At 37.7% G+C, this 27,476-nt stretch overlaps 1 protein-coding gene across 3 annotated transcripts in view; it reads left to right on the top strand.

Moving 5' to 3' along the window:
- Positions 1-27,476, top strand: part of syt3 (synaptotagmin III) — a 92,352-nt gene that overhangs the window by 47,913 nt on the left and 16,963 nt on the right. The window contains exons 6-9 of one of the 3 annotated variants that reach the window (XR_015480895.1): positions 2,500-2,682; positions 14,452-14,578; positions 14,850-15,139; positions 26,963-27,051. Coding sequence is in view for 2 of the 3 variants with exons in the window: in XM_087244624.1 (XP_087100750.1) it covers positions 2,500-2,682; positions 14,452-14,578; positions 14,921-15,139; positions 26,963-27,083 (650 nt within the window). In the remaining variant the exon portion in view is untranslated. Of the gene's footprint in view, positions 1-2,499; positions 3,090-14,451; positions 14,579-14,849; positions 15,140-26,962; positions 27,084-27,476 lie in introns of those variants that run through there. The other 2 variants (XM_087244624.1, XM_087244625.1) reach the window with 2 other exon arrangements.

Raw genomic sequence — 27,476 nt, 5'->3', positions numbered from 1 at the left:
TCTGAGCAGCTCTTTGTCTGTTATGGCGGTCGGCAGCAGGGAAGTGCCGTATCAAAACAAAGATTATCCCACTGGATTGTGGATGCCATTTCACTCGCTTATTCGAGTCGAGGTCAGCCGTGTCCCCCGGGAGTTCGTGCACACTCCACTCGGAGCGTTGCATCCTCTTGGGCGCGTGCACGCGGCGCCTCTCTAACAGACATCTGTAGAGCTGCGGGCTGGGCGACACCCAACACATTTGCAAGGTTTTACAATCTGCGAGTGGAGCCGGTTTCCTCAAGGGTATTAGGTAACCCTTTGGTGATTGAGGAGACAACTCGGTAGGGTGTTGAAACACGCTTGCTGCGCCATTCTCCCCAACACGGAGGTACGTGCGCCTTTTTTATCTGTCAGTAAAGTTCCCCGTCAGGTGAGCCCTGCAGATTCCTCCGTGGCCCCCAGCACTGACTCAGCGGAGGAGTCACTTGCTGGCCCACTACGTTGTAGGTCTGCCCGCTGGTCAGCCCGCGTTTTGGGTATAGGTGCCTGCTATGCGTGATCCCCACTAGGCGATCCCATATGCTTATTCCGCCACGGTTAAGTCCTCCCCCTGGGCGGACCCGTGTCTTCCCTCTCCGCTAACCACTCTTTTGCTATGCGTACTCCCCCTTTTTAGGGCTAGTCCATATGTAAATTCTGCCATCTATCCCCCCCTTGGGTAACGGATGGCCTCCGCAGCGTCCTCCCTATCGGGATTGCACGCTTCCCAACGTACTGTCGTATTTCCTAGAATTATCTAGATGCTCACGACTTCCCAAAAAATATATCTAAATCCGTAAAACTTCTGTTGAAGTAGGATAAATTAGGGCCAGGGACACGTTGGAGGACCGCGCCCCCCATGATGTGGGTGCGTCACGCTTGCTTGACTATCTCCTCATAGGGGGTGTTGGTAAGGTGCAGTCATTATGGCGCTTTCAATGGGCTCCCAATGCGTGGATTTTACAAATCAAATCCACTTATAGTGCTGAAGTTCCCCCCGAAGGGGAACGTTCGAGGTTACTAAAGTAACCCTTCGTTCCCCGAGGAGGGGAACGGAAGCACTATACTCCGTCGCCATAATGACTGTCCCTTAGCTGTTTGAAAGTCTCTTCAGCTTAAAAGGATGGCGTCTGCTGGCTTCAGGTGTGCTTATATGCTGAGATAATTGCAGATGTCGCACACCTGCGCAAGCTTACGCTGCCAATTAATTTCATTCATTGGCCCGTTCAATACTCTCCAGACAAGCGGCTTCTGATCCGAATCCTCCCAATGCGTGGATTTTACAAATCAAATCCACTTATAGTGCTTCCGTTCCCCTCCTCGGGGAACGAAGGGTTACTTTAGTAACCTCGAACGTTATTTTTAACAAATGTCTTCACTTTTCATATATTTAATGAATCCAGATAAAAAGCAATACTTAACTTAATGCTCTGAACATAGTGTAAAAAAAAGAAAATCAAGCATGAGAGTCTAAAAACCCTTTTGTATAAGGACTACTTTCTTTCGCCATTATTACATCTGCAGCTGACGTCAAAACAGCAGAAACCGCTGCTACTTCACTAACGTCATTTTAGAGCAAGTGTTTGAATGATTCTGTCAAAAATGATGACAAAACAAGTGATTTTGCTGACATTTTAAGATTATAAAGCTCTTCATTTCTCTGTTGCAGTTGGAAGATCACAATGATTACCCCAAAAAAAGCCAAAACAGCGCAAGCACTACCAGATTATTGTTGTATTCGCGATAAGGAAAAATGCTAAACACATGCGAGCATTTATTCTTTCTTTCTTTTTACTGAACTAGCCTACGGTAACGTAAACAGGAAAGACATTAGAAACAAACAGATGGCCAACCAAAAAGTAACTCTGGGTTAGACAAAGAGTGGCCAACACAAAATACATAGATTTTTTTATATGCGAGTCCCATCTCGCACTTAAAACACTACAATTATATGGTATAAATACAGCACTACAACATACAAAAGAGAGAGTTCGGCTTAGAATGTCACTTACCTGTTTAATAATGATTTGATCAGCTGTACTTAGAAGCTAGATGAGTGTTATTTGCAGAAAATCGAACGACTACCAGACGATCAGATTCAACAACCAGACAGAAGTGTTGTATAGATTTGTTTAAAATAAAACTGAATTGAATGTTTATTATTTATATAGCATTGTGAATATGCTTGCAGAAGATATTTAATTCAACAGCATCACGTCTAGAGAGGCTGTGTAAACGAGTGTAACTTGTGTGAGGTGTGTGTAAACATCAAATACTTCACATAGGTACCACATGGGTACCACAATGAAATTTGGGAAAGTCTTGTTTTTTTATATTTTGTTACAGTCGAATCACACATTGGCAATACAAAACATTCTTTGAGCAAAATGAGATGTTATTTGTGAGATTCCTTTTACCAGCCATTGTGTTTGTCAGTTTATGTGTGTGTGTGAGTGTGTTCACCTTCTGGTCTCTGTCCAGGCCAAAGCCCATGACTCACCAGCTCTCCAGCCCTGATTTCCATGGTGAGGAGAAGAGCGAGCAGTTGACCAGCATTGGGCAGATCAAGCCAGAACTTTACCGCCTGCGCCAAGGAGACCAGGGGGACGGCAAACAAGGCAACAACTGTGGCAAAATCAGCTTCCTCTTGCGATACGCCTTCAAGTGAGTCCACTCAGATCCATGATCCATTGTCACACAATGAGGATCCGTGCCTCTCAATACATCAGTCGGGTTATAAATAGATTTCATCGGCAGGGCTCACAATTGAAAAGGCGAGCTGGAGAACGCAGCAGGGGAGTTGTAGTCAGCACAATGAGTTATAGTCAGGCCCGCCGTGGGCAGCCCATGCACGTCAGGCCGGGTCCTTTATTTTGCCGTCACACAGAGGGACATTAGAACGGTGGAAAGTGCTGATGTTTGAGAAATGAAGGAAGGAGAGGCTGTTTCACTCATGAATTATATATGACCGGCCACTTTAAACAGCACAGCCTGTCAACACATAATAACACAGCATTGTGTTACAGCCAGAATTACAGAAGAGGCCGACGGAGAGAAACAGATGAAGATGGGTGAGTGGAGATTGAAATCTCATTTCTTGCACGCAGGGAGTAGTTCAAATAAATGATTTGACACCTCTGTCCCTGTTTATTACATTATTGGTATATTATGTTCTGTGAGTTCTAAGGTAAGTGTGCCACTATTGTGTGTGCATAGGTGATGGGAAGCTTATAAAGGAAAAGGATAACTCGCCCCAAAATGCTCTCTTTATTTTTTCTTCTGAAGGACATGCTTAAGAGGTGATGTGCAGAATATTGCTCTGCTTACAGTATATCTGGGGTCTTTTCATTGTATTGAATGACATTAGTTCCCATTAGATTCACACAGTAATACCAGTAAATTGCAGTAAAATGACCAGAACTGCTTTACCGGTGAATTAAAAAACGTGATGTTGTGCACATGCAATTGCTTTTCTTTTTTTTTTAGTAAAGATACATTCTGTGACATTATTTATAAGATATGATCTCTAAAGGGCTGTGCTTGTATTTGTAAAAATGAAGGGGGTCTGTTTGTTTGTTGGTGGTTACATTTTTATTCAGACTTTCACAACCATGCAGGTGCTTTTGTCTTGTAGGAGAACTATAGGAGAAAATGTTGTCTCTGCCATTTAAAGCCAGCTTTAAGAGTCTTTAGTTTGGTTTTGGGGGTCACTTTAATTGTCTTATAATATGCTATTATTTTTACCTAATTATCCCAACGACTCCCATATGATTTGTTCAGCAATTTATTTGGTCCAAAATCTCTCCTTTGCATGAGGGTAATCTGCTGTGATTGGTCTGATGACCCAGTCTGTTGTGATTGGTCGACTGCGTTCAGCGTAAGACAGAGAGAAATGCCCACAACGGCTATGAAGTGGCAAAGCATGTGAGAGCCCAATGCAGGAGTGCATTAAAGCAATGCAGTTAAACACCAGCATATACTCTACTCTTAAACCTAACCCCAAGTTATAAAAATGACACACATTCAGTATTAATCCACACAGTGGGAAAAGTTGAACTATTCAAAAAATTGACTGCGCAGCGCGTGTGTAAGAACAACTGATGGTGGCCATAGCAATAGCCCATAAAGATTTAACCTAAGAAATGCATTACAAGCACTGATTTATCGTAGATAAGTGATTATAAGTCGCATGGAGCGATTAAAAGTTACAACAATTTTACTTACACTAGCATGTTATGATCCGGAGGAAGAAGAATCTGGTCCTTATGAACTGTAACAGTTACTGACAAAGTTTCTGTCAAAGTCTGACAAAGTCCCATTCATAATAGTATTTGCTGCTTCTTCCTTTAATAGTCAGCGGCTTGCAAATCCTACGTGGCAGCATTGGTTATTGCATTAAAAATCAGAAAAATGACAGGAACAAACACAGCACACGGTTGGCTATATTGTGGTATTGTTGTGAAAATTAACTTTAACCCTTTATTCCCCACAGCCGAATGTCCATCTGTCAGGGATTATCATCTTCATTTCATGATCAGTCCCGTGATCCCTGCGCTCCGCTATTGTCTGAAGAGAAAGGTGCGTTCATGTTTTGCCAGATGCGGTACTACATATTGGTGATGTACCATACCGACGTTGACATGTTCAGGCAAAAGATCCGAACCCAACACGATTCATTTATTCGACTCTGAGTTGACCATTTCACTAATGAGACAATGGTTTTAAACACTTTGCACTTTCAGATAACCCTCAGCTGCATTTTTTCATCCACTTAGTGCTGTGTTCTAAACTGCATGGAAGGGCATTTTCAAAAACCCATAATAGGGGCTCTTTAAAAAAAGTTATGCTTACACATATAGGTCTGTATGATATGCATAGTTCCTCACAAAATGGCAATTCTGAATACATGGAAAAGTGTTGAGAACAACTCTAATAAAGAGATGTGAATGCACACTTTTGCATGTTAGGAGATGCGTTGGAGTATGTCCTGCAGCTTGTGAGACCCTCTTTGGAACTCACAACATTTTTTCATGAGTATTTTATTTTTTACTTTTTCCACAGTTGACACTAAGAAAGAACATACTGTAGGAGTGCTGTCTAATTAAAAGCAGTAGCTAAATGTGTCTGGACAAAAGATTCAAATACTTTGTTTCCTTTAAAAAGTAAAAGAGTCATTGAGATCCGAATGTTCTTATTGGCTCGGCATAGACATCAGTGCATTCTCAAACTGCTTTCTCTGGGCAATAATAGCATGCCATTAATTACGCTAATTAAAAATACACTTGCTGCAAATTTAAAAGTCTCTTCGTTCAAATAGACTTTATTTAAAAAGATTGGGTAATGTTAAATAATTACTTGCATTGCATTGAAGTCAGTCATATTATTCACATGTAAATAGGTGGTATAATGATATTCATATTTATAATGCAAAATGTATATGTACAGAAATCTTTTTTTCCAGGTTGTAACTAGTTTCGCCTGGATTTTGGTTTTGTAATCAAGAGCAAAAAACCTTTTATAAACGCTTTTGAAAAAGTGAGTGCATAATTAGCACCCATCACCCCACAACAGTGCTACACATGATTTGGCAGGGAATGAGTGTGCTTTTGGATGTGAGGGATAGCTGATTTTGTTCAGCCATAGTTTATTTAACCCTTTAACATGTAAGTTTCTAATTCTTCAGCTGGAGGAAGAGAGTCATTGGCATCCGAATGTTCTCATTAGTAGACATCTCACATCAGCGCATTCTCAACTTGACCTTGCTTGTATCGCTAAATTTCCTTCTGTGTTTACAAACAGCAGAATTAAAGCAATTTGCTGGTTATGTTAAACAAAAATTTAACAGAGGCCTGTTCATGCATGATCACTTTACGGCAGCTTAATGATAGTTTTCTGTAAACATCTGTATGTGCGAAAGAGGCTATTTAAGGTTTTATGGAAAACAGAGATAGATTTAATGTAGGGAGTTGTGGATGATTTGTAAGCAACAATTCATGCAAGAAGTGATTGCTTTATCTTGTAAAGTGCGTTATAGTGAACCATATATTACACTGCATTTGGGCAGCTTCACAGTGTCCCATTTTATCAAATTTGTTGACACTGACCAATAACAGTACAGATCATTTTTGGACACATCTTTTAAAGATGGTAAAACGCACCTGATGATATTTCCTGTCAATGTATGCATTATTTGTTTATGCTTTTGCCTCTGGAAGTCATTCACTAGTTCCACCTTCTTAACAGCATTACACACATCATTAAAGACAGCAAGTGATGGATTTGTTGTGCAGTTTGACACCTTTCTTGTCCATGAGAAGAATTTTAGTTAAAATCCAAATCCAAAATCTGACACAGATATACCGAGGGTGATATACTGCACAAATAGACAATGCTGGGTAAATTACTGTACATCATTGATTAAAAATAAATTTTAAAATTGTAATGTATGTATTACATTTTACTCATTGCAGGTAATTTGTCAATGTATTCCATATTGATGAAAACAACAAGAAAGAATTGAAGAAGAAAGGATGTGAGTGAGTGAGTGAGTGAGTGAGTGAGTGAGTGAGTGAGTGAGTGAGTTAGCTAGCTAGATCTAGATTATGTTATCAGTTACTAGGCATCATTGCTTGCATTTCTATTTCCCCCTGGTTGAGATTTTGGAGTATTGTCTCTTGCTTGTACATTCACATGCTGCAGTGCTACATTGTCATCAAAGTGACCATTTGCATGTGTTTTAGGCTCTGTCAGATTAAATAAGACACACACACACAAACACACACACACTCACACACACACAAAAGCCGCTAGTCACATAGAATTTTTTTTAAAGCTTAAAATGTCAGATACACACAAATAAAATGTCACATCGCCTGCGCTGACAAGTATTCACATAAACACATTTGTATCTTTGTTCTTTTTCTTTTCTGTCATGTTGCTTTTATTTTTATTCTCATTTTACAATTTACTTAAATTTTGTACTTTTTTTTGTAAAAATAAAAAACATGATATCAAAGCTGGTAGGCATTTTAAAGAGTCCCTATAATGTTTTTTTTTTTAAATTACCATCCATGCATTATGCATTATGTAACGCAGCTCTAAGTGAATGGAAACATCCAGCTGAGGGTTAAATCTGCACCATGTTTAAAACTATTGATTCTTTTGAGTCGACTTAGAATCAGATGAATGATTCGTCTTTTGTTCGGATCTTTTGCCTCAACGTGTCAACGTCAATACGGGACATTGTCAAATATGAAGTGTCAGATCCAGTAAAACGTGAACGTGCCTGCGAGGGATCATGAGATTATTCATGACGCGAAGATTACTATCACTGAGAGATGGCCAGACATGCAGCTGTGGGGAATAAAAGGTTAAAGTAAATTTTCACAACAATACCACAGTATAGCCAACAGTGTTCTGTGTTTGTTCCTGTCATTTTTCTGATGATTAATACAAAAACCTACCCTGCAACAAAGGATTCGCTGGCCATTTGTTATTAAAGGAAAAAGCAGCAAAGACTACTAATGTATGGGACTTTGTCAGTAACCGTTACACAGTTTAAATGGACCAGTTTCTTCTTCCTCTAGATCTTGTAAGTGTTGCTCCTTTCTACAGAACATGTAAGTGTGATTAAAATTGTTGTCCCATTATATGTAGTTAGCAAAATGTGTATTTAATTATGTGTTGTAAGCTGTAAAATCGCTCCATGCAGCTTGTAAACACTTATCTATAACAGATCAGTGCTCGTAATGTATCTCTTAGGTTAAATCTGTATGGGGCTATTCGCATATTGCACCCAAAACCACATTAAAAACGCGACACGTGCTTCTTACTTTACCGATTGAAATTCGTTTTTTGCTCACAATCTCTTGCTGTTTGTCCTTGTTATGGCCACCGTCAGTTGTTTCTACACATGCACGGTGAGGTCAGTTTTTAAAATAGTTCAACTTTGCCCGTGTGTGGATTAATACTTAATGTGTGTCGTTGTTATTACTTGTGCTTAGGTTTAGGAGTAGAGTACTCTATATGCTGGTGTTTAACTGCATTGCTTTGATGCATTTCTGCATTGGACTCACACATATAATCTGTGCTCTGTGCTACTTCATGACCATGGCGGGCGTTTCTCTCCGTCTTGCGATAAACGCAGTCAACCAATCACAACAAACTGGGTCATCGGACCAATCACTGCAGATTAGCCTCATGCAAAAGAGCGGTTTGGGAACAAATGAATCGCTGAAGAAATCATATGGGAGTCAGTGGGATAATTAGGTAAAAATACAGTAAATGCATATTATAAAACAGTGAAAGTGTTTTTTGACCTTGTATGCATATCAGCCTGTTGTTGGAGACCCCCAAAACCAAAATATGATCTTTATTATGCACAATAGAGGCTCTTTAAAAAAAAAAAAAGACATTTATTTTTTAGCTTTGCTTGTTGATAAATCCTTCCGATTTAATTTTCAACGTTTTATTCAGACCCTGTGATGGTTACTTAACATTTAGCGAATTGTCTGTTAGTAATGAAACAGTATTTTGATTTCTGTCATGTATACAAATGCTAATCAAACAATTAAATAATCATTTATTTACAAACGTTCTTCGGTTTTCACTGAGCATGCTATCTTGGGGTCAAGATAGCAGAGTGTTTGAATGTAATCACAGGATATTCTCTAACCATTGAGTGAACATCAGCTGTACACTCATTATTAGGGTGCATTGTGGGATTGATTGAGTGCACTTCAGAATGTCCACTATGGCTTCAGACACCACTGCAAATGTCTGCTCTCTCAAATAATGCACTACTTAATGGTATATGGGACGATTTCGAACACAGTCCTTGAGATGTTTTACAATGTGATTGGAGTCCACCTGTGGTGAATTCAGTTGATTGCTCATAGTTTGGAAAGTGCGGTGAATACTTTCCTGATGCACTGTATATAATTAGTTGGACATAAAAATAACTCCTATTGCGCTAAAAGATTTTAGTCATTTTGCCCACGCCTAAGGCAAGTAAATGAACAGATTCTCTCTTTTTGAGGCAAATATAACCAGAAATGCTACTCTGTTTGTGTGAGAGCAAGCGGCCAAAACTGTTTCTCATGCCCGTGTGTGTTTAATTGACATCATCACACCTCCTGCTATGCTGTTGCGTTTGCAATACATCAATGTGAATATGTCACAGCTACAAGCATTTGGGGAATAGCAGGCAGGTTGACACTGTCAGTCAGAGTCACATCCGGTGGGACGCAGCTTTCTATCAGCCCAGCAGTAGGCCGATAACACATGCGGCGCAGAGGGAATAGCAGCTATTTCTAACCCATTGTCTATGACTTTAAGCTGAATGTTGTTGTTTTTTTTATTTATTATTATTTAAATTTATCCATCTATTTGTCAAATTCCAGCTGAGCGCTGATCATTGTGTTTTCCAGGCAAGCGCTTTCAGGCAGCATGTGTAAATACATGACTTTTGTTTGAGTTTTCGTTTTGTTTTGCTGTGATTTTGTACATGGGGAGGTGAAGGAGTCTGTCACTGAATAATGAAAAGCCCTTATGCGATGCAATACACGACCAGGGGAGGGGGGCGGCTTTAAATGCTCACTCTAATGTGGGCAAGACAGAGGCTGTCATTTTCAATTATAGCCCTGAGTGCTAATAGCACCGTACATTTCTAAAGACCAGACTGATTTAAAGTGTGCTGTTTTGCTGTATGCCACTTGCTGTGAGATTCATTTCTAAGTCCGCCAAACTGATATAATGTATATTAGACTGGACAGCTCAAAATGCATCTGAGACTGTTTTTCCCCTATCTTGAGACGTCAACAAGTATCTTATTTTGCAATCTGATGAGACTTTACTATTAGCAAGAATGTTTTAATGGCCGCTCATGCTGACATCGATTAAATCACAGGAAATTTCAGTTCCTATGTTGTTGGTTGCTAGTAGACTGTTCTACTTGACTGCTGTCCAATGATATCAGTGTGTGAATCACTGCTTGCTTTTCTATTTTTCATCGCTGCATATCTGTGCTGCTCACGGCATCTGAATCATGGTTCAAATGGTGCAAGGATGTTAATATGGACAACTCATCTGAAAATATTCCCAGTATAGCCCATACTGTCCATCATTTAATGAATTCTGTTCACCACCTGCTTTCTCTAGGCATTAATAATAAATTAAAAATACACTTACTTTCTATATATATATATATATATATATATATATATATATATATATATATATATATATATATATATATATATATATATATATATATATATATATATATATAATTCTCTTTATTTAAATAGTCTTGATTCAAAAGGTTTGGGGAATGTTAAATAATTACTGGTAAAGTCTTAAGTTCTCCAAGGCTGCAAGAATACATAGAAGCCAGTCATATTATTTAAATGTTAATGGGTGGTATAATGATATTCATATTCTTAATTCATATGTCTAGAAATCTTATTTCCAGGTTGTAACTGTATTTTGGTTAGGTAATCAAGAGCAGAAAACCTTTTATGTGAGTTAAAAGTGAGTCCATGATTAGCACCTATCGCCCCTCAACAGTGCTACACAGGATTTGGTTGAGAATAAATGTATTTTACTATGCGTTCACACCAAAAGTGGCGAGAGTGTAAACGTGGTCGGAATTCATTAATTTCCAATGCGAGCCGGCAGTGATAAGCGGTGAGGATTCTCTGGTGTGGGTGTTGAGGAGAGTTGAAATCAAGTCAACTTTTTGGTAATGAGCTATGACACGGTTTGGCGGCAAGCAATCGGAATGTTGAAGTCAACTACTTGAAAGAATTGCAGAGAACACATATTTAATAATAATAATAATTATTAAAATAATAATAATTATAATTATAATAATTTACAATATTTTCTTACAGGGACATACATAAAACACATGCAATAAGTTGATCTTCCATTTGAACTTCCATCTTTTTTCATAATTTGATAAAAAGCACGCAACATTTTTACACAAGAAAGCATGTTTTTATGCAGGGATGTAACTGATTTGTTGATATGCTGCAATGGCCCCTAAAATACAAGATCAATGTAGCAAATTTTGATTCTCTCGATGGCGGAGCAGGAAAGGCAGACAGCTTTGTCGTCAGGGTGGCCAGAGCGAACTTTGACGCTCTTGCTGCCTTCAACAAGTTAGACAAGAGGGAATTTTGTTCAGCCATAGTTCATTTACACTTTTACGTGTAGGTTTTTAATTCGAAGTGCTTTTTGCTGGCATGTCTATTTATTAATATAACTGCAACCAAATATTATTTATAAGCAAATAATATTTAATTGGAAATACTGATAAGATTTGATCTTTGACAAGCGATACGCTCTGCTTTCTCTTGCTCAGCAGCAGCCGTTTCAAATCTGTGGGCAGATTTGAATTTAGCAGCTGAGCAATGATGTACTGAACGTTCTTATCACACCTTTGGGATTGTACGCTCTAGGGACCAGCCAAAACTGACCACACCGCTGTGACTGTATGTGTCAAAGGGTTACGATAGCAAAGTTGTTACAGCAGTATCACAGGATGTTGTTGGTCACTAAGCGGAAGCTGCTGTGCTTGCACACTGTTGACTCAGTAGGTCTGCCCACAGCATGCCAGCAGGTGCTCATTTTTATTTTTCAGAGAACATCAGAAAGCTGCAATTTTGTCATAGAAATAAAAAAAAAAACTGGGGCAACACAGTGGCTGTCATTAACATTGTCGCCTCACAGCAAGAAGGTCACTGGTTCGAGCCCCTGCTGGGTCAGTTAGCGTTACTCTATGGAGTTTGTATGTTCTTCTCGTGTTGGCAAGGGTTTACTGCTCCAGTTTCCCCAACAGTCCAAAGACATGTGCTATGGGTGAATTGGGTAAGCTAAATTTTCCTTAGTCTATGTATGTGAATGTGAGAGTGTATTGGGTGTTTCTCAGTACTGGGTTGCAGCTGGAAGGGCATCCGCTGTGTAAAACATGTGCTGGATAAGTTGGCAGTTCATTCCAAGTTGGCGACTCCTAATTAATAAAGGGACTAAGCTCAAGGAAAATGAATGAATGAATAAATATATAAAGCTCATGACTTTTTGGAGAAAGGACGGATGCACTACTACTCTATAGGCAAGGCATGATACATTCACATTTAAACAACTGTTTTATGTTTGAATATATTTTAAATTGGAATTTAGCAAAGCAGTCTTTAATGCCACATAATCCTACAGAAATCATTTTAATACTCTGATTTAGTGCTTAAGAAACATTTCTTCATTTCACCTTGCTTAATATTTTTTGGTATCTATGATTTTTTTTTTTTTGTTCAGATTTTTTGAGATTGAAATGCTTTGTAACGTAATAAACTCTTATGTTCACAAGTGACCTTGCAGTCCTTGCTGAATAAATGTATTAATTTCTTTAAAAATAATTATTTCTAACCCTGAACTATGAACAGTACAGTGCATGCCTACAGTGCATCCGGAAAGTATTCATAATGCTTCTTTTTGTCCACATTTTTATGTTACAGCCTTCTTCTAAAATGGATTCAATTCATTTATTTTCTCAAAATTCTACACACAATACCCCATAATGACAATTTTTTAAAATTGTTGCAAATATTTTAAAAATAAAAATAAAATAAAATACATGTACAGAAGTATGTCAAAGCGCAAACCAAGCATAAAGACAAAGGAATTGTCTGTAGATATTCAGAAAGGATTGTCTCGAGGCACAAGGCTGGGGAAGGTTACAGAAAAGTTTCTGCTGCTCTGGAAGTTCCAATGAGCACAGTGGCCTCCATCATCCTTAACTGGAAGATGTTTAGAGCCACCAGGACTCTGGGCTGGCCGGCCATCTAAGCTGAATGAACAGGGGAGAAGGACAATCATCTGTGCACCAATCCACCAATCTGGCCTATGGTATTAGGCTAATCACCAGGCTAATATTATTCCTACAATAAAGCAGAGTGGTGGCAGCATCGTGCTGTAGAGATGTTTTTCTGCTGCAGGAACTGGAAGGTTAGTCAGGATAGAGAGAAAGATGAATGCAGCAATGTACAGGGACATCCTGAATGAAAACCTGCTTCTGAGTGCTCTTGACCTCATACGGAGGCGATGTTTTATCTTCCAGCAGGACAACGACCCAAAGCACACCGCCAAAATATCAATGACTTCACAACAACCTGGTGAATATCCTTGAGTGACCCAGCCAGAGCCCAGATCTAAATCCTGTTGAACATCTATTGAGAGATCTGAAAATGGCTCTACACTGTCGCTTCCCATCCAACCTGATAGAGCTTGAGAGGTACTACAAAGAGGAATGGGCAAAACTTCCCAAAGATAGATGTGCCAGGCTTATGCCAGGCTTATATTGAGGTACATCCAAAAAGTACTAAGCAAAGGCTGCGAATACTTCTGTACATGTGATTTTTCTTACTCAGCAAATAATGCACCTACAGTTATAATGGCATACTGCTGGAAATCTTTAAACTGACCATGAAAACAGATGAATAACTTCAGGTCACTTCAAATGTCTGTCAGTGGGAATAACCATTTAATCAATGCCTTGTTATGATTCTAAAGTATTGGATGATTAAATTTGTCACTTACAAATTGGATGCTAATATTGCATGATTAATATATTTATTTCCGTCCTCGTTGGCTGAGGTTTGTGTAATGTCATCCACATTCTTTGTGAGCAGCATGCCAGTCTGTGCCGTATTGGATTTCTGCTTGTGTTTTTCCTCCCCCAGTGTTGCTGATTTGTTTAAGTGTCCTAATGAAAGGGTGACGCATTTGTTAACGCTGAGAGACACATTCTAACAAGGTCTGATTAGCAACCACAGAAGTTCCCCCCGCCTCTCTTATTTACATCTGCGCAAAACACAGGATGAGCCTCGCGCTTCTGAAGTTCACGGTCGTGCTGCGCTTGGCACCAGACCGCAACAAGCCTGCTGTAGTCTAGCCATGAAATGACCTATGGTTTGCTTCGTAATAAGCTCTAGATTATTTATAAAGTCCGGTGTTGGAGACCACAGTCATTGCATTACACATCAAATATTCATGTCTTTATATTCACATTACGGATGTATTATCTTATATATTCACGTTGCTACAAGATCCATTTAGCTTGCGCTGCACAAGTACGGCTCCATCCGTCTGTCAATTAATTCCAAGCCGTTGAGTCGCGTTGTACCATTGGCACCTCCTCTATTTCCCCCACCCCTGTTGAACCTCGGTGACAGCTATTGAGGCTCGCTGAACTCAGTAGTGCTGCATTGCCGTCGCGATGCTGGCCTGGATGTCAGCCTATTTCAACATAAACCGACTCTCTTGTCATTGCCGGTTAGATGATGCTGAAATAAACTCAAGCCCAGGCTTGCGAGTGCAGAAAGTTCCAGATAGTTCAAAGTGAATTAGGGTGACGTTGACATGTCTTTCTTACAGCACGGAGCAGCTGGTGGTTAAGATCCTGAAAGCCCTGGACCTCCCGGCGAAGGATGCCAATGGTTTCTCCGATCCCTATGTCAAGATCTACTTACTGCCTGATAGGAAGAAGAAATTTCAGACCAAGGTATCTTTTTTTTATGCTAGCGAGGCAGCAGTCAGCTCACGGCTTTTACAATAATCCACTGTTCAGATGGCAGACCCTCTTAGGACTCATTAAGATCTGGATGTGTTTCTCAGCCTGCCTGCCTGCCTGCAGATTTCTTTTTTCCCAGTGCCCTAGTTCATCTAAAAATACATTTATATCAGCCAGTGCATTCTGTATTAGCCTTATGCGTCCACAGTTTTGATGTTAACCAATCTCTTGTTCGCTCCCTTCACTCACTTTTCCCTCTAAGCTCCTTCACTTATCTAATTTCCTTTACTTTCTCTCATTTCCGCTCTGTCTTTCCGTGGCTCTTGTTCGCAGGTGCACAGAAAAACTCTCAACCCGGTCTTTAATGAGACGTTCCAGTTCGGCGTGCCCCTGGCTGAGCTGCACGCTCGCAAGCTCCACTTCTCCGTCTACGACTTTGACCGCTTTTCCAGACACGACCTCATAGGTCAAGTGGTAGTGGATAACCTGCTGGACTTCAGCGAGGGAACTGGGGAGAAGCCTATTTGGAGAGACATTGTGGAAGGAACGGCGGTAAGATAATGACCCAACATTCAAGGTTCATTACAGATAGTAATGCAAAGTAACAGATTACAAATACTCAAATCACTGTAATTGAGCAGTTTTCCTTAGGAATTGTAATTTATGTACTTTTTTTTTGTAAAACGTGTACATTTACTTTCCCTTGAGTACATTTGTAGTGCTGTATTGGTACTTTTACTCCACTATTTTCCTTCCACCTGCAGTCACTACTATATTTTTTTCTTGTCTATGGTGATTGGCTGAGTAGAAAAATCAGTCTTGCGATTCTTGTCCAATCAAATCACACATAAAAAGTAAAAACCCATCATACTGAACCACCTCAAGACATGGGCTCTATATAAATGCAGCAAACTGTTTGAAAGCATTAAAAGTGTCCAAGGAGATGGTCAAAATCTTTACACTCAATGACCCAGAGACCAGGGTGCTTTAATTATCTTCCTTACAATAACATACGTTTTTAAGGTTTTAAATTGGCCTCTAAAAAATATTTCGCATTTGGCTTTGTGTAAGTCTGAAATTTCAATCATTATGGTATTAAAATGGTCTTTAAAAGTCTTGAGTTTGACTTGATAAAACCTGTAGAAACTCTGGTATACTAGAAACTTCAGGGTGGTGTGTCGAAGGAAGTTGAAACTAAACCATGCAGGACACTGGCCCACCAGGACCAAGTTTGGTAATCCCTGGTTTAGAAAGTCTAAAAATTGGAGAAGAGTCTTAAACAATAACTAAATGTACTACAGAATGTTACGTTTACACACACCAGCACAAATTGCATATAAAAGCATTAGCCTTTCATAGCATAATACTCTCTACTTACAACTCTTGAGTAGTTTTAAAAGGACCACTTTTTACTCATACTTTGAGTAATATTTACAAAAAATACTTTTATACTATTTGAGCTACATTTTGGGCAAGTAATGGTACTTTTACTTGAGTATGAACTTTCAGTACTCTTTCCACCACTAATTACAGATAGCACTGGGCGATATGACAGAAATCATATATCACGATAAATGTCTTAAATTGTGATAACGATATATATCACGATATCGAACCATTTCTTTTTTTTTTTATTAGAATATGCAAAAATCATACAAATACAAGAAAACGTCAACAAATAACAAATACAAAGCAACGAAACAAAAACAAAACAAAAACAACAACAATATAGTCATGTACTGGTATGTGCGTGAGTGTGTGCGTGTGAGTGTGTGTATGCATGTAAAGGTAACTTGGTGGACAGGTCAGAGTACATACATAAGGAACAATAACAGTCAATAAATGAAGCAAGTGTCACAGATATAGATAAAACATATAGAAAGAAACCAGTCAGAGGTAGGGAGTAACAACAATGCTTATTAATGTATGATAGTAAAAATGAGAGTAAAAAGAAAGAAAGGACAACAGTAATAACTGACAACAATAATAATAAATCACAAGTGCTACACCAACTACTACTACAAAAAGTTACTTATATTACAACTACTACTGCTTCTACTACAGCCACAACCACTACTACTACTACTACAATGTCTACTAATACTGATACTACTACAACGACTACCTCTACTGATACTACTATAGCGTTTGCTACAACTAATACAACAATGTCTACTGCTACTACTACTACTACTGCTACTACCACCACCACAATCACTTCTACTACATCTACATCAACAACATCTACTACTGATATTACTACACCAACAACGACTACTACTACAACTGTAACTACCACACCATTACTACTTCTGCTACTACTTACATGAACTACTACTTCAAAAATCTCCGTAACAATTACTCAATAACAATCGATACTATTACACTGTCTACTACTTCAACTACAACTACTACTACTACTACAACTACTACCGCTACAACTACAACAACTGCAACCTTAATAATGATAATGGTATAAATACTTGTAATAATGATAATGGAAAGATAACAGGACAAGTCAGAACAGTAATAATAATAATAATGATTACAAAAAATAAAAGTAATACCATTTATGACGAAGGTATCGAACCATTTCTGTAAATTCTATTTATTAATAGTATTATAAAATTATATTGACCACATGTAAATGTTTTTTTTTTTACAGTTGGAAGTGTATACTCGGGAATTTACTCCTGTATCTGATTTCTCATATTTCTCACTTTATTTAGACCTTCAGGGCAAATATTTGTTAAAAGAAAATGCATATTTCTGTATGTACGCAACGCACATATTTATGTACATGAATATGAATAAAAATATAAAATATTTAAAAATATGAATGATTATAGAACCAATATAAAAATAACAAAGGTTGCTAAATAAAAAGCAGTGTAGACGTTGTACTTTGAAAATCTTTCTTAAGATGCTGTTGTTCATGTTTCTGTCTGCATCTCCATAATGAGGCGTAATATTGCGCTCATATACATTATGAAAAGGTATTACAGTAAACAATGTTTTTTGCGACACCATAAAATAAATGAAACGATTGACTTTTTATATTGTCCATACAATATATATTGGCATATTGTACTGCCCTAATTAGCACTTAATCAAAACAAGAAGATAATGAGTAGTTGAGGGTGTTGTGTATTGGACATGCTGTCTGTGTTTTTGTAGCACTTGATTTGCTGACAGATTTATGCAAATTAGGTAACGCCATAAACACACAGGTTCTAAGTGCTAGGATGCAGCACACTACAACTACAACTACCAGATGTTGGATTATCACGATCTGCCGTACTATGCTGAGACTGTAAAACAAGGCTATTGAGCCTCAGGCCTTGAGAGTCGCTGTCTTGGAGAGTTGAGTTACAACCCTAATCAAACACACCTGCGTGTCATTTTCAGCAAATCCTTCATGCCGAAATCGATCAAAACCTTTATGACTTTTTCTTAGGGAACACAAAAGAAGACGTTTTGAAGAATGATGGTAATCAAACCTTTGACAGAATTATTTGTGTTCCACAGGAAGTCACAACGGTTGATTGAATAAATTATGACAGTGTTTTAATTTTCAGTGAAGGTTTTTTTAGTCATTTGTTTTGACAACATGCCAGGATTGAGCAAAGTAATGTACGTAAAACACACATGGCACATATTAACAATCTATGAATAATGAATAACATTAAGTGGACAGCGGCACTATGGCTCAGTGGTTAGCGCTGTCGCCTCACAGCAAGAAGGTCATTGGTTTGAGTCCTGGCTGGGCCAGTTGGCATTTCTGTGTGGAGTTTGCCTGTTCTCCCCGTGTTTACATGGGTTTCCTCCGGGTGCTCCAGTTTCCCCCCCCCCCAGTCCAAAGATATATGCTATAGTGTATGAGAGTGTGTGTTTATAAAAGTGTATGGGTGTTTCTCAGTACTAGGTTGTGGCTGGAAGGGAATCTGCTGCGTAAAAACATATGCCGGAATAGTTGGTGGTTTATTGCACTGTGGCAACCCCTGATAAATAAGGAACTAAGCCAAAGGAAAATGAATAATTGACTAAGTGAACATTAAATTAGCTGTAAATTCAGAAAGACTTAATGAACATTGATCAGTGACCTTATAAACTGACAGAAAATGTGATTTTATTTCCTGATTTAGGTTTAAAAAAAATGTTGGAAACACCTGTGCTGTGATATTCTGAACATGCCGTTGAGTGTGGCACTTAGCATGAATATGTAAAAATATTTCAAACAAGAGAGAGTTCATCAAACATTAATATTCTGTGATATTTTGTCACCATCCACTTATTTCAAACCTGTACACAATTGCTTTTTGCTGTTGTTGAGGAAAGAAGGAGAATGTTTTTTTAAAGAATGTCGATAATCAAACAGCTGTCTTAACAATCCTACCTTGAAGGCATTCATTGATTACCATCAACTGCCTGGTTCCCAACATTTTCCTTTAAAATGTCAGGTTTTGTGTATGTAAGGCCCAATCCCAATTCTATTTTTGAAACCCTTGAAACAGAGTGTGAGACCTTTAAAATTTACCTCTAAGAAATGGGACAACACTACAACACCTGCACACGTCTTTATATGTCATCATGATCTTGTACTTCATATGGGATTGACGATGGTGACTGCTGTTGTTGTTCCAGTTGCGTTATTTTTTGGTATTTATCTTCAGGAAATCACTGAAGGCAACGATATAATGTTATCATATTGATTTTACATGGCAATAAACTCATAATTGTACTGTGTATTCACACAGTGGCCATATTCATATATGTAAACAAACAAAAACAACATTAACATTAAATCAGACACTGTAAAAAGCCCATTTCCAGCCACTAGACTGTTCTGTCAGGGTATTTGAGTGTCATAGAGTGACAGAATGTTGCTACTATACAGGAGTTATTACTATACAGGAGTTATTATAATAGATATCGAAATTTAGCGGCTTTTATTTAAACTTTTTTTATTTTTAAACATGACGATAAAACACAAACACCATTATGAATGTATTAAAGTATGCTTGTTTGTTGTAAAGATTCATAATAATGACAAAAAATGCTAATTTGTACATCTCCTTCCTTGTGCAGCCATGCTGCTGTTGTTGATGGTGTATCCTGGGAAATTTTTGTACCCCTTATTTTCGAGTGTGGTCCTGAAAACTTTCAGTTTCAAGGGCTATCTAGCCCTTTCCCTTAGCCCTAAACCTTCAAGCTAAAGAGAATTGGGACATCCCATCCCCTTGATATGAACACGCAAAACGAAGGGTTAGGGGGGAAGGGCTAAGAGGTAGAATTGAGATTGGGCCTAAATTGCAAGTTCGTTTTCATTTTGGTTGATCTATCCCTTTAGGAAATGCCCTTTAACAAATCAGACTACAGACCTACATAGACAACCTAGGAAGTTTTATTAGAAGCTCCTCACACATTGGCATTAAAAAGTGATTAATACATAATAATATAGCCATTTTAAAGGTCACAGTAAGTACATTTTAAGTTTGAAGCTGTGAGATACTGGTATTCCAAAGTTTTGTTCCAGCTACAGCAAAAGTTCACCCCGTTCGATGTTTCAGCCTGTTCAGGTGTTTTTGCTTATGGCTGAAGTTGAACTCTGGAGAAAAGTGGACATCCCTACTAGACAGATTTTTTTTTTTTCTGTACAGTGTAGTAGTGAGACAAGGAGTCAAAAAGAGAGGAGAAACAGGATGGCAACATGGCCTACTCCAGCCACAAATAAACAACACAGCTCAAGATGTCAAAGCACTCGCACTGAACACATCTGCACCAGCATCTGAAAAACTGCAAGTGTGCTTGGCTTCTGAATATTCGCCAAGATATAACGCTTTTTTTTTTGTCACCTGATCATCATTTGATAAATGACTGCTGTCATCAATACAAATGTGCACAAATCTCTCTTTTGAGGCAAATTCTGCTTCTTCTGGGTGGTACATGCAGCATTTTAGTTACAGCGAACAAGTCGTGCTGGAGTTTTGGGAATAAAGTTTATCTAAATTTAGTTGACTTTTAAATTTTATTAAAGTTTTATTGGATTCAAATATTATTATTTTATATTGCTGAATCACCCAAAATACATCATCTTAGATCAGAAAATCAGTTTTTTTAAGAATTAAATTAAATTTGCTTTCAATTCTGTGATTCATTAATTAATTTTTCTTCGGCTTAGTCTTTATTTCAGAGGTTACTACAGCGGAATGAACCACCAACTATTCTGGCATATGTTCTACCCAACAGATGCCCTTCCAGCTTCAGCCCAGTACTGGGAAACACCCATACACACTCTTGCACTAAGGTCATTTTTTTGTTTGTCCAATTCACCTCTACAACATGGTTCATATCATACACCTGGCGCAATAAATGCATGTTGTGTTTGACAAGATTTGTTGCTATTTTGAGACCAGCGCAACCCTAATTTTGGCATTTTGTGCCACGTTGTTTAAATAGCAAATCCATTTGCACCACTTTGTGGACTCAAGAAGTGTTCCAGTCTATAAAGGAGGTGTGTTGAGGTGCATTGTTGGTGCCTTAACATTGAAGTAGACCACGCGATTGACCAAGTAAAAGCTGGTTTAAAGTCCAGTGCAGAGCATGTTAGTTATGCGCCTATGCAGGTTCAACAGCTTAATACACACACGATGTACAGCAATGCACAAATATCTTTACATATGAAAAAAATAAAGGATTAAAATGTTACACTACCTCCATGCCTTCATGTCCGGGGGCTTTTTCAGTTTATTCATGACAATTTGCAGTTGTATAATGTTATTATTATTGGCAGTAATATTTATTATTTGCATATTTATATTTGTTTTAATAAAAACAAGTTTAGATTTGCCCCCCTGGCGGGTTTTGGAGTTGTATGCATCACCATATGGGCAATAAGAATAGGACATGTGTTGATTTATAACTCAGTTGTTTGACCACTTATTTTTGTTATTATTGTTCATTTATTAGTTTGCTAAAAATTAGAACTGAATATGTTTTGAAATAAATCTTTGCGCTTAACAAACAAAATTAAATATGTAGGCTAATGGATATCTTCAGTGGAGTGTGTACAACACCGTTTCCTTATCCACGAATGGAGTCTCATTCTTTATCCTCACTGCAGATGGTTTGTTTAACTGTTTTCTCTCTGCTGAAACATTTACAAAGTCTGCCATGTAAATAGTAAATGTGCCATGATGTGACGCAACAGACTCCTAAAAGGTATGTGAAATGAGACTGATTGGTTTAATGCACGCAATGCTCTAAACACACCCGTAACTCATTAAGAGAATAAGCACAGCCCTGTTAGACCATGCACCGTCCTTAAAATAGCAAAAGTGGACTCTGACACTCCCTTAATGCTTTTGCGACATGCGCTTTAGACCACAGTTGCGCCTAGATCATTAAAATAGTGCGCCATGTCTTTGGACTGTGAGGGAAACCTGATCACCCGGAGGAAACCCATGTGAACATGGGGAGAACATGTAAATTCCACACAGAAATGCCAACTAGCCCAGCAGGGACTAGAACCAGCAACCTTCTTGCTATGAGTTCTAACTACTGTGCCACCATGCCATCCTCATATGTAATTAAACAAATTGTTTAATTTCACCCAAGAAATGATGCTGGGATTCACTTTCAAGAACAGATTGAATAATGAGATGATGATAGAATTATTTCTAGTACTTGCAATGTCTCTTAATTTTCTTTTTTCAAAAGCTCATCTTGTATTCACAAGACATACACAGTTGGAAATCATGCATGATTACATGCTAAGTCGATGGTGATGATGTGTCCTTGGGGGGATGTTGGTAGAGGTGTGAGGAGAAATAGTGATGCATGTGCTTGTCCTTCCAGAGAAAATGACATGAAATTAGTGAAGGTCGATGTGCGAACAAGCTTTTTTTTTATCACGAGCACTTGCCACAGCATCTTAATGGTGCATTTTTTAGAAACATATTTATCCTGAGCGTAGAGCAGTGTTATTCTAAAAGATGTTTATACCTTTGGAGAACAGAGAGAATAAATCAAATCAAATACAAGCTGTAGTGTGCTTAAATAAGGAAGATGAAATTTTCTGCTGCACGGCTAGATCAAATGAAGGAAAGAAGATAGATTTGGCACTGTCTTCCCTGTCTGACAAGAGGAATTTAATGATTGTTCTGTGATGCATGCTGGATTTGAGTGTGTTTCTGACATGTAGATCAAATGTTTACATACAGGATTCAGGCAATTGGCCACTCAGGTGGCGGTAGTGGATTTAACTACTCAGCTGGTAAATATCTTGAGGTATTATTTATTTTTCGAGCTGTCGGAGTGTAGCAAAAAAAAAAAAATACTCACACATCACGTAGCATTCACATCACGTGTACGGACACAGACCTGAAGCTGGCAGCTCCTATAGTTCTTGGAGATGTACCTCAGATGGTTGGCGTTTTTGATGAAATATTGCAGCTCTTTTTGTTTACCTCTGCTGCCCTTGTTCTTTTTTCATCATAGCTGATGATTAATTCTGTCTGGCAGAACAAGAACTTGAGAGAAAGATGAAAGTCTCAACAAGGAGCATAAGGGGGAAAACAAACCACTGTATACTTTATGCTTGGAGAGTCTGTCTGAGTTTCTTTAAACGCATGCAAGTGATAACACAACAACTGTAAATACATTTTTGATCAGTAATAAACATCCTTTAAAAAAACAGACAGAGTTTAATGGTAGAAGTTATATGGGGAGAATGGGAAATACAGACACAAAATCATACTGCACTTACAAGCATTCGGAATGCCACACATACAATACAGTAATTAATACAGTACTTTGTAAAATTCATTAGAAATCTTAATTAAGTATAATTAATAAAACATGTTTTATCTTAGAATCTTATATCTTTTATTGAACTTTTCCTAATGATTTAGTACAAATCTAATTATTGATCATGTGATACTAAAACTTGTCTGTCACATATTTAAATTGCATTTTAAATTAAAGACAGAGGTTCTAAAAGCTGGTATAATGGCATATTGCCAAACATAATTAGTAAATGCTGCAGTGCATATTGTTGTTTACACTCTGGAGAGCATTAAAAAAGTTCTATTTAGAGTGTGTTTTTGCAGTGTTGAGCCGTGCAGCCAATTACAGACAAATCCGCTGGTGTTTACTACTATGTTCTGCATGCTTTTGAATCTTCTCATTACAACAGCCAACATGTAAACATGATGTAAATATGAAATTCACTGATCATAACAGAACTTTGGGAGTGATTCCCTTTTTTAGTAATTTCATGCTGCTTGGATGACCAGTGTCTAAATACATGCGACAAAGTATTTTATACGATATCCTCATTTAAAATCAAGACTCTATTGACACGGAATGTGATAAACATTGTAGCTAATTAGCTAATTGGACAAACTGAATAATTTAATAATAACCAGTTATAATTGTTTATGCATATTTGGATCAGTTATATGCAGTGGTGAAAAGAGTACTGAAAAGTCATACTCAAGTAAAAGTACCATTGCTTGCTCAAAAATGTAGCTCAATCAGCATAAAAGTATCTGTTGTAAATATTACTCAAATTATGAGTAAAACAGTCCTTTTAAAAGTACTCAAGAGTAGTAAGTGTTATGCTGTGAAAAACTAATGCTTTTATATGCAATTTGTGCTGGTGTGTGTGAACTTAACATTCTGTTGTACATTTAGTTATTGATTGAGACTCTTTAGCAATTTTCAGACTGTCTAAACTAGGGATGCTCAAATTCGGTCGTGGAAGGCCAGTGTCCTGCATAGTTTAGTTCGACACCACCCTGAAGATTCTAGTAAACCTAGAGCTTGATTAACTGGTTCTGGTGTGTATAACTGGGGTTGGAACTAAACTTTGCAGGGCACCGGCCCTCCAGAACTGAGTTTGGGCACCCTTGATCTAAACATCTGGGTCATTGAGTGTAAAGATTTTGGCCATCTCTTTGGACACTTTTAATGCTTTCAAACAGTTTGCTGCATTTCTATAGAGCCCTTGTTTTGAGGTTGTTCAGTATGATGTGGTTTACTTTCTATGTGCAATTTGATTGGACAGGAGTTCCAGGACTGATTTTTCTACTCAAGAATAAGAACTCTAGACAAGAAAAATGTAGTGACTGCAGTTGGAAGGAAAGTAGTAGAGTAAAAGTACCAATACTGCACTAAAAAGGTACTCAAGTGAAAGTATAAGTACACATTTTTAAAACTACGTAGTAAATTACCATTCCTAAGAAAAACTACTCAGTTACAGCAGTTTGAATATTAGTAGTTTTTTTTTAATTTGCAGCTTTTACTACTTTGGTCATATGTAATAGCTTGATGCTGCAGAAGCTTGCAATTCCAACTCGTTCTTCCAGTGAGCATTCAGTGTTCTTCTACATACGCTGAATTCTTCTAAGAATGTCATTTTTAGTGGCCACAAAAGCATTAAAGATCGTTAAAGTGACTTAGATTGAAACAGTTATTATTACAGATTCAACAAAGTGTAAAGTGTGCACAAAAGTTTTTTTTAATTTATTTATTTTTTTAGCTGAGTCAAGTATATAATGACAAAACTGAACACATATACATACATAAGGCTGGAGCAAAAGTGAAAATGAATAAAACAGGAGAATGAATGAACACTTACAAATCAGTTTAACCATCTTGAAAACCTTTTTAATGGTGCCTACACGATTAATCTAAACCTCTGATTAAAGTAGTTAGTGTATGATACCTGCATTTGTCTCAGCCGCTGTGGGAACATTCAATGCAATGGCTTCAGCTATGGGATTCTGACTTGATAGAAGAAGGCTGAAGCACATGGCATCTGCATGATTGCTCTACCTTTCCATTTTGTTGTCGGTCTAGCTTTGTTGAAAATTGAGTAGTGTCTATTACTAGGACACACTAGTCATGGAACAGTAACTGCTTTCAAGGTTTATTGCAGTTTAGAATTGTCAAGGTTTTAAAACCACTAAAATTATCTGTTATATCGTTCCTTCTATATATGTACGTTTTTTTTAATGAGTTTATGTTTTGTAAAGAAATCAGTGATTTTGAAGCTAATGAAAACAGCAGAAATCAATGATTTATTTTAACTATTTAGCCTAACATGTTTAATGTTCCAAAATGTTATAAATGTTTCCCAAAATAAAATATATCGTGTTTAATGGGAAAACAAAGTTTTGAAATTTTAAAAATAAGAGCAGTAATCACACTACCATGATACCGTGAAGCTGATATTTTTATCCAAGATTATCGTACCGCCAGAAATTTATACCGGCTCATACCTAGGCCACACCTACTGAATATTGTTTCGGCCAATGACATACTGTAGCTTCTTTAAATGGGAAAAGTTTCTCTAATTGTTTCTGAGGTCATTTGTATAATGAACTTACAGTTTTGAGTGTGTGAACTCAGATTAGTACTTTGTAGCTACCTATGAGTAAGTATATAGAATCACATTCACTAATGACTGATTTGATAGTAAACATAAGATAAGTGTTTAAAAATGTCATAATGAGGTGTGCATTAAAAGGTTCAGAGTATCAAAGATGAGACAACACAATGGAGATAGAGAAAAGTCCCATTTACAGGAAGTTTGATTCTTTGTCTTGTCTTCTATTGCCTGTTTCTAAGATTTTGGGAGCTAATCCAAATTTGAGGTCATTAAACCATTTATATGTGTGTTACCACAGTAACAAGAGATGTATTCTGAGTTTGGGGGAGTAGGAATAATCTTTGGCCTGCTTGAGGGGTGAGAGATGCTGTGAACTTTTTGTTAAATAGTATAAATAATTTGCGTTACACCATAGCTTTGGATGAGAGAAAAAAGTTGAGTGCCAAATTGAAACGGAATGAACCTCACTAATTCCAGATTTTTTTGTGGATGCCAGCATTTACAAAAAAACTTTACATTTTTTTAAAGAGTTTGTTTGTAACAGTAAACAATTTGTTTGCTATAAAGTTTGCTGAATGTGTATTCAATGTATAAATGTTTTTATGTTAATCACAGTTTAATTCTATAACCTACTGTAGTATGTGCTTTGACTTAATCACGACTTTCATTGTGATGTACAGATTCAAGGACGAATTGAAATAATTTCCCATGATAGTCAACAGCAGGCCCAGCTTTCGTCTATAGAGCTACCTTTGAATTTAACCCTGAGGAATCCTTGAAAAATGCTTGAATCAATATTAAATGCCACAAACATTCTTCCTGTATATCCTTATGTCTTTATAAAAGGACAAATTGATTATTGAAACTTGTTGCAGTCATTTAAACTTTTTTTTTTTTTTTTTTTTACATATTTCATTATGTTCTTGCATTGCATTTACTTGACTCAGAATGCCTTTTCCATATGCTTATTGTGTTTGCAGGAGAAAGCTGACCTGGGAGAGCTGAACTTCTCACTGTGTTACCTGCCAACAGCTGGCCGACTGACCGTCACCATCATTAAGGCCACCAATCTGAAAGCCATGGACCTGACGGGCTTCTCAGGTGTCTGGTCTCGCTCCTTGTCCCCAGCCATTCATCTAATTCCCTCATAATTAGCAGCAATACCTCATTAGTGCCTCAGACATTGTTAACATTGAGACGTGATGAAACTGCTTCTCATTAATAATCTGCATGTAACAAGACCAGCATGTGAATAATGAAATAACATTAAAGGTCATCAAAGCATCACCTCTGAAAAGTTGCGAATATCAAATAACACCTTTAAAAATTTCAATGCCAACACAGGAAGGCCTCATAAAGGCATCAACATCGCTGTTGTAAGGACAAGAGACATCTTTAATTAGTGTTGGCTAATTTAATTATCACATCAAGGCTTAAAGTGATGCAATAAAGATTTTCTCAAAGGACATGATCATTATGAAAGGGCATTATGAA

The sequence above is a fragment of the Danio rerio genome, chromosome 3, assembly GCF_052040795.2.
Source record: "Danio rerio strain M-AB ecotype USA chromosome 3, GRCz13ab, whole genome shotgun sequence".
Classification (NCBI taxonomy): Eukaryota; Metazoa; Chordata; class Actinopteri; order Cypriniformes; family Danionidae; genus Danio; species Danio rerio.
The sequence above is the reverse complement of the archived record's forward strand: the minus strand, read 5'-3'. Positions and strand labels throughout refer to the sequence as shown.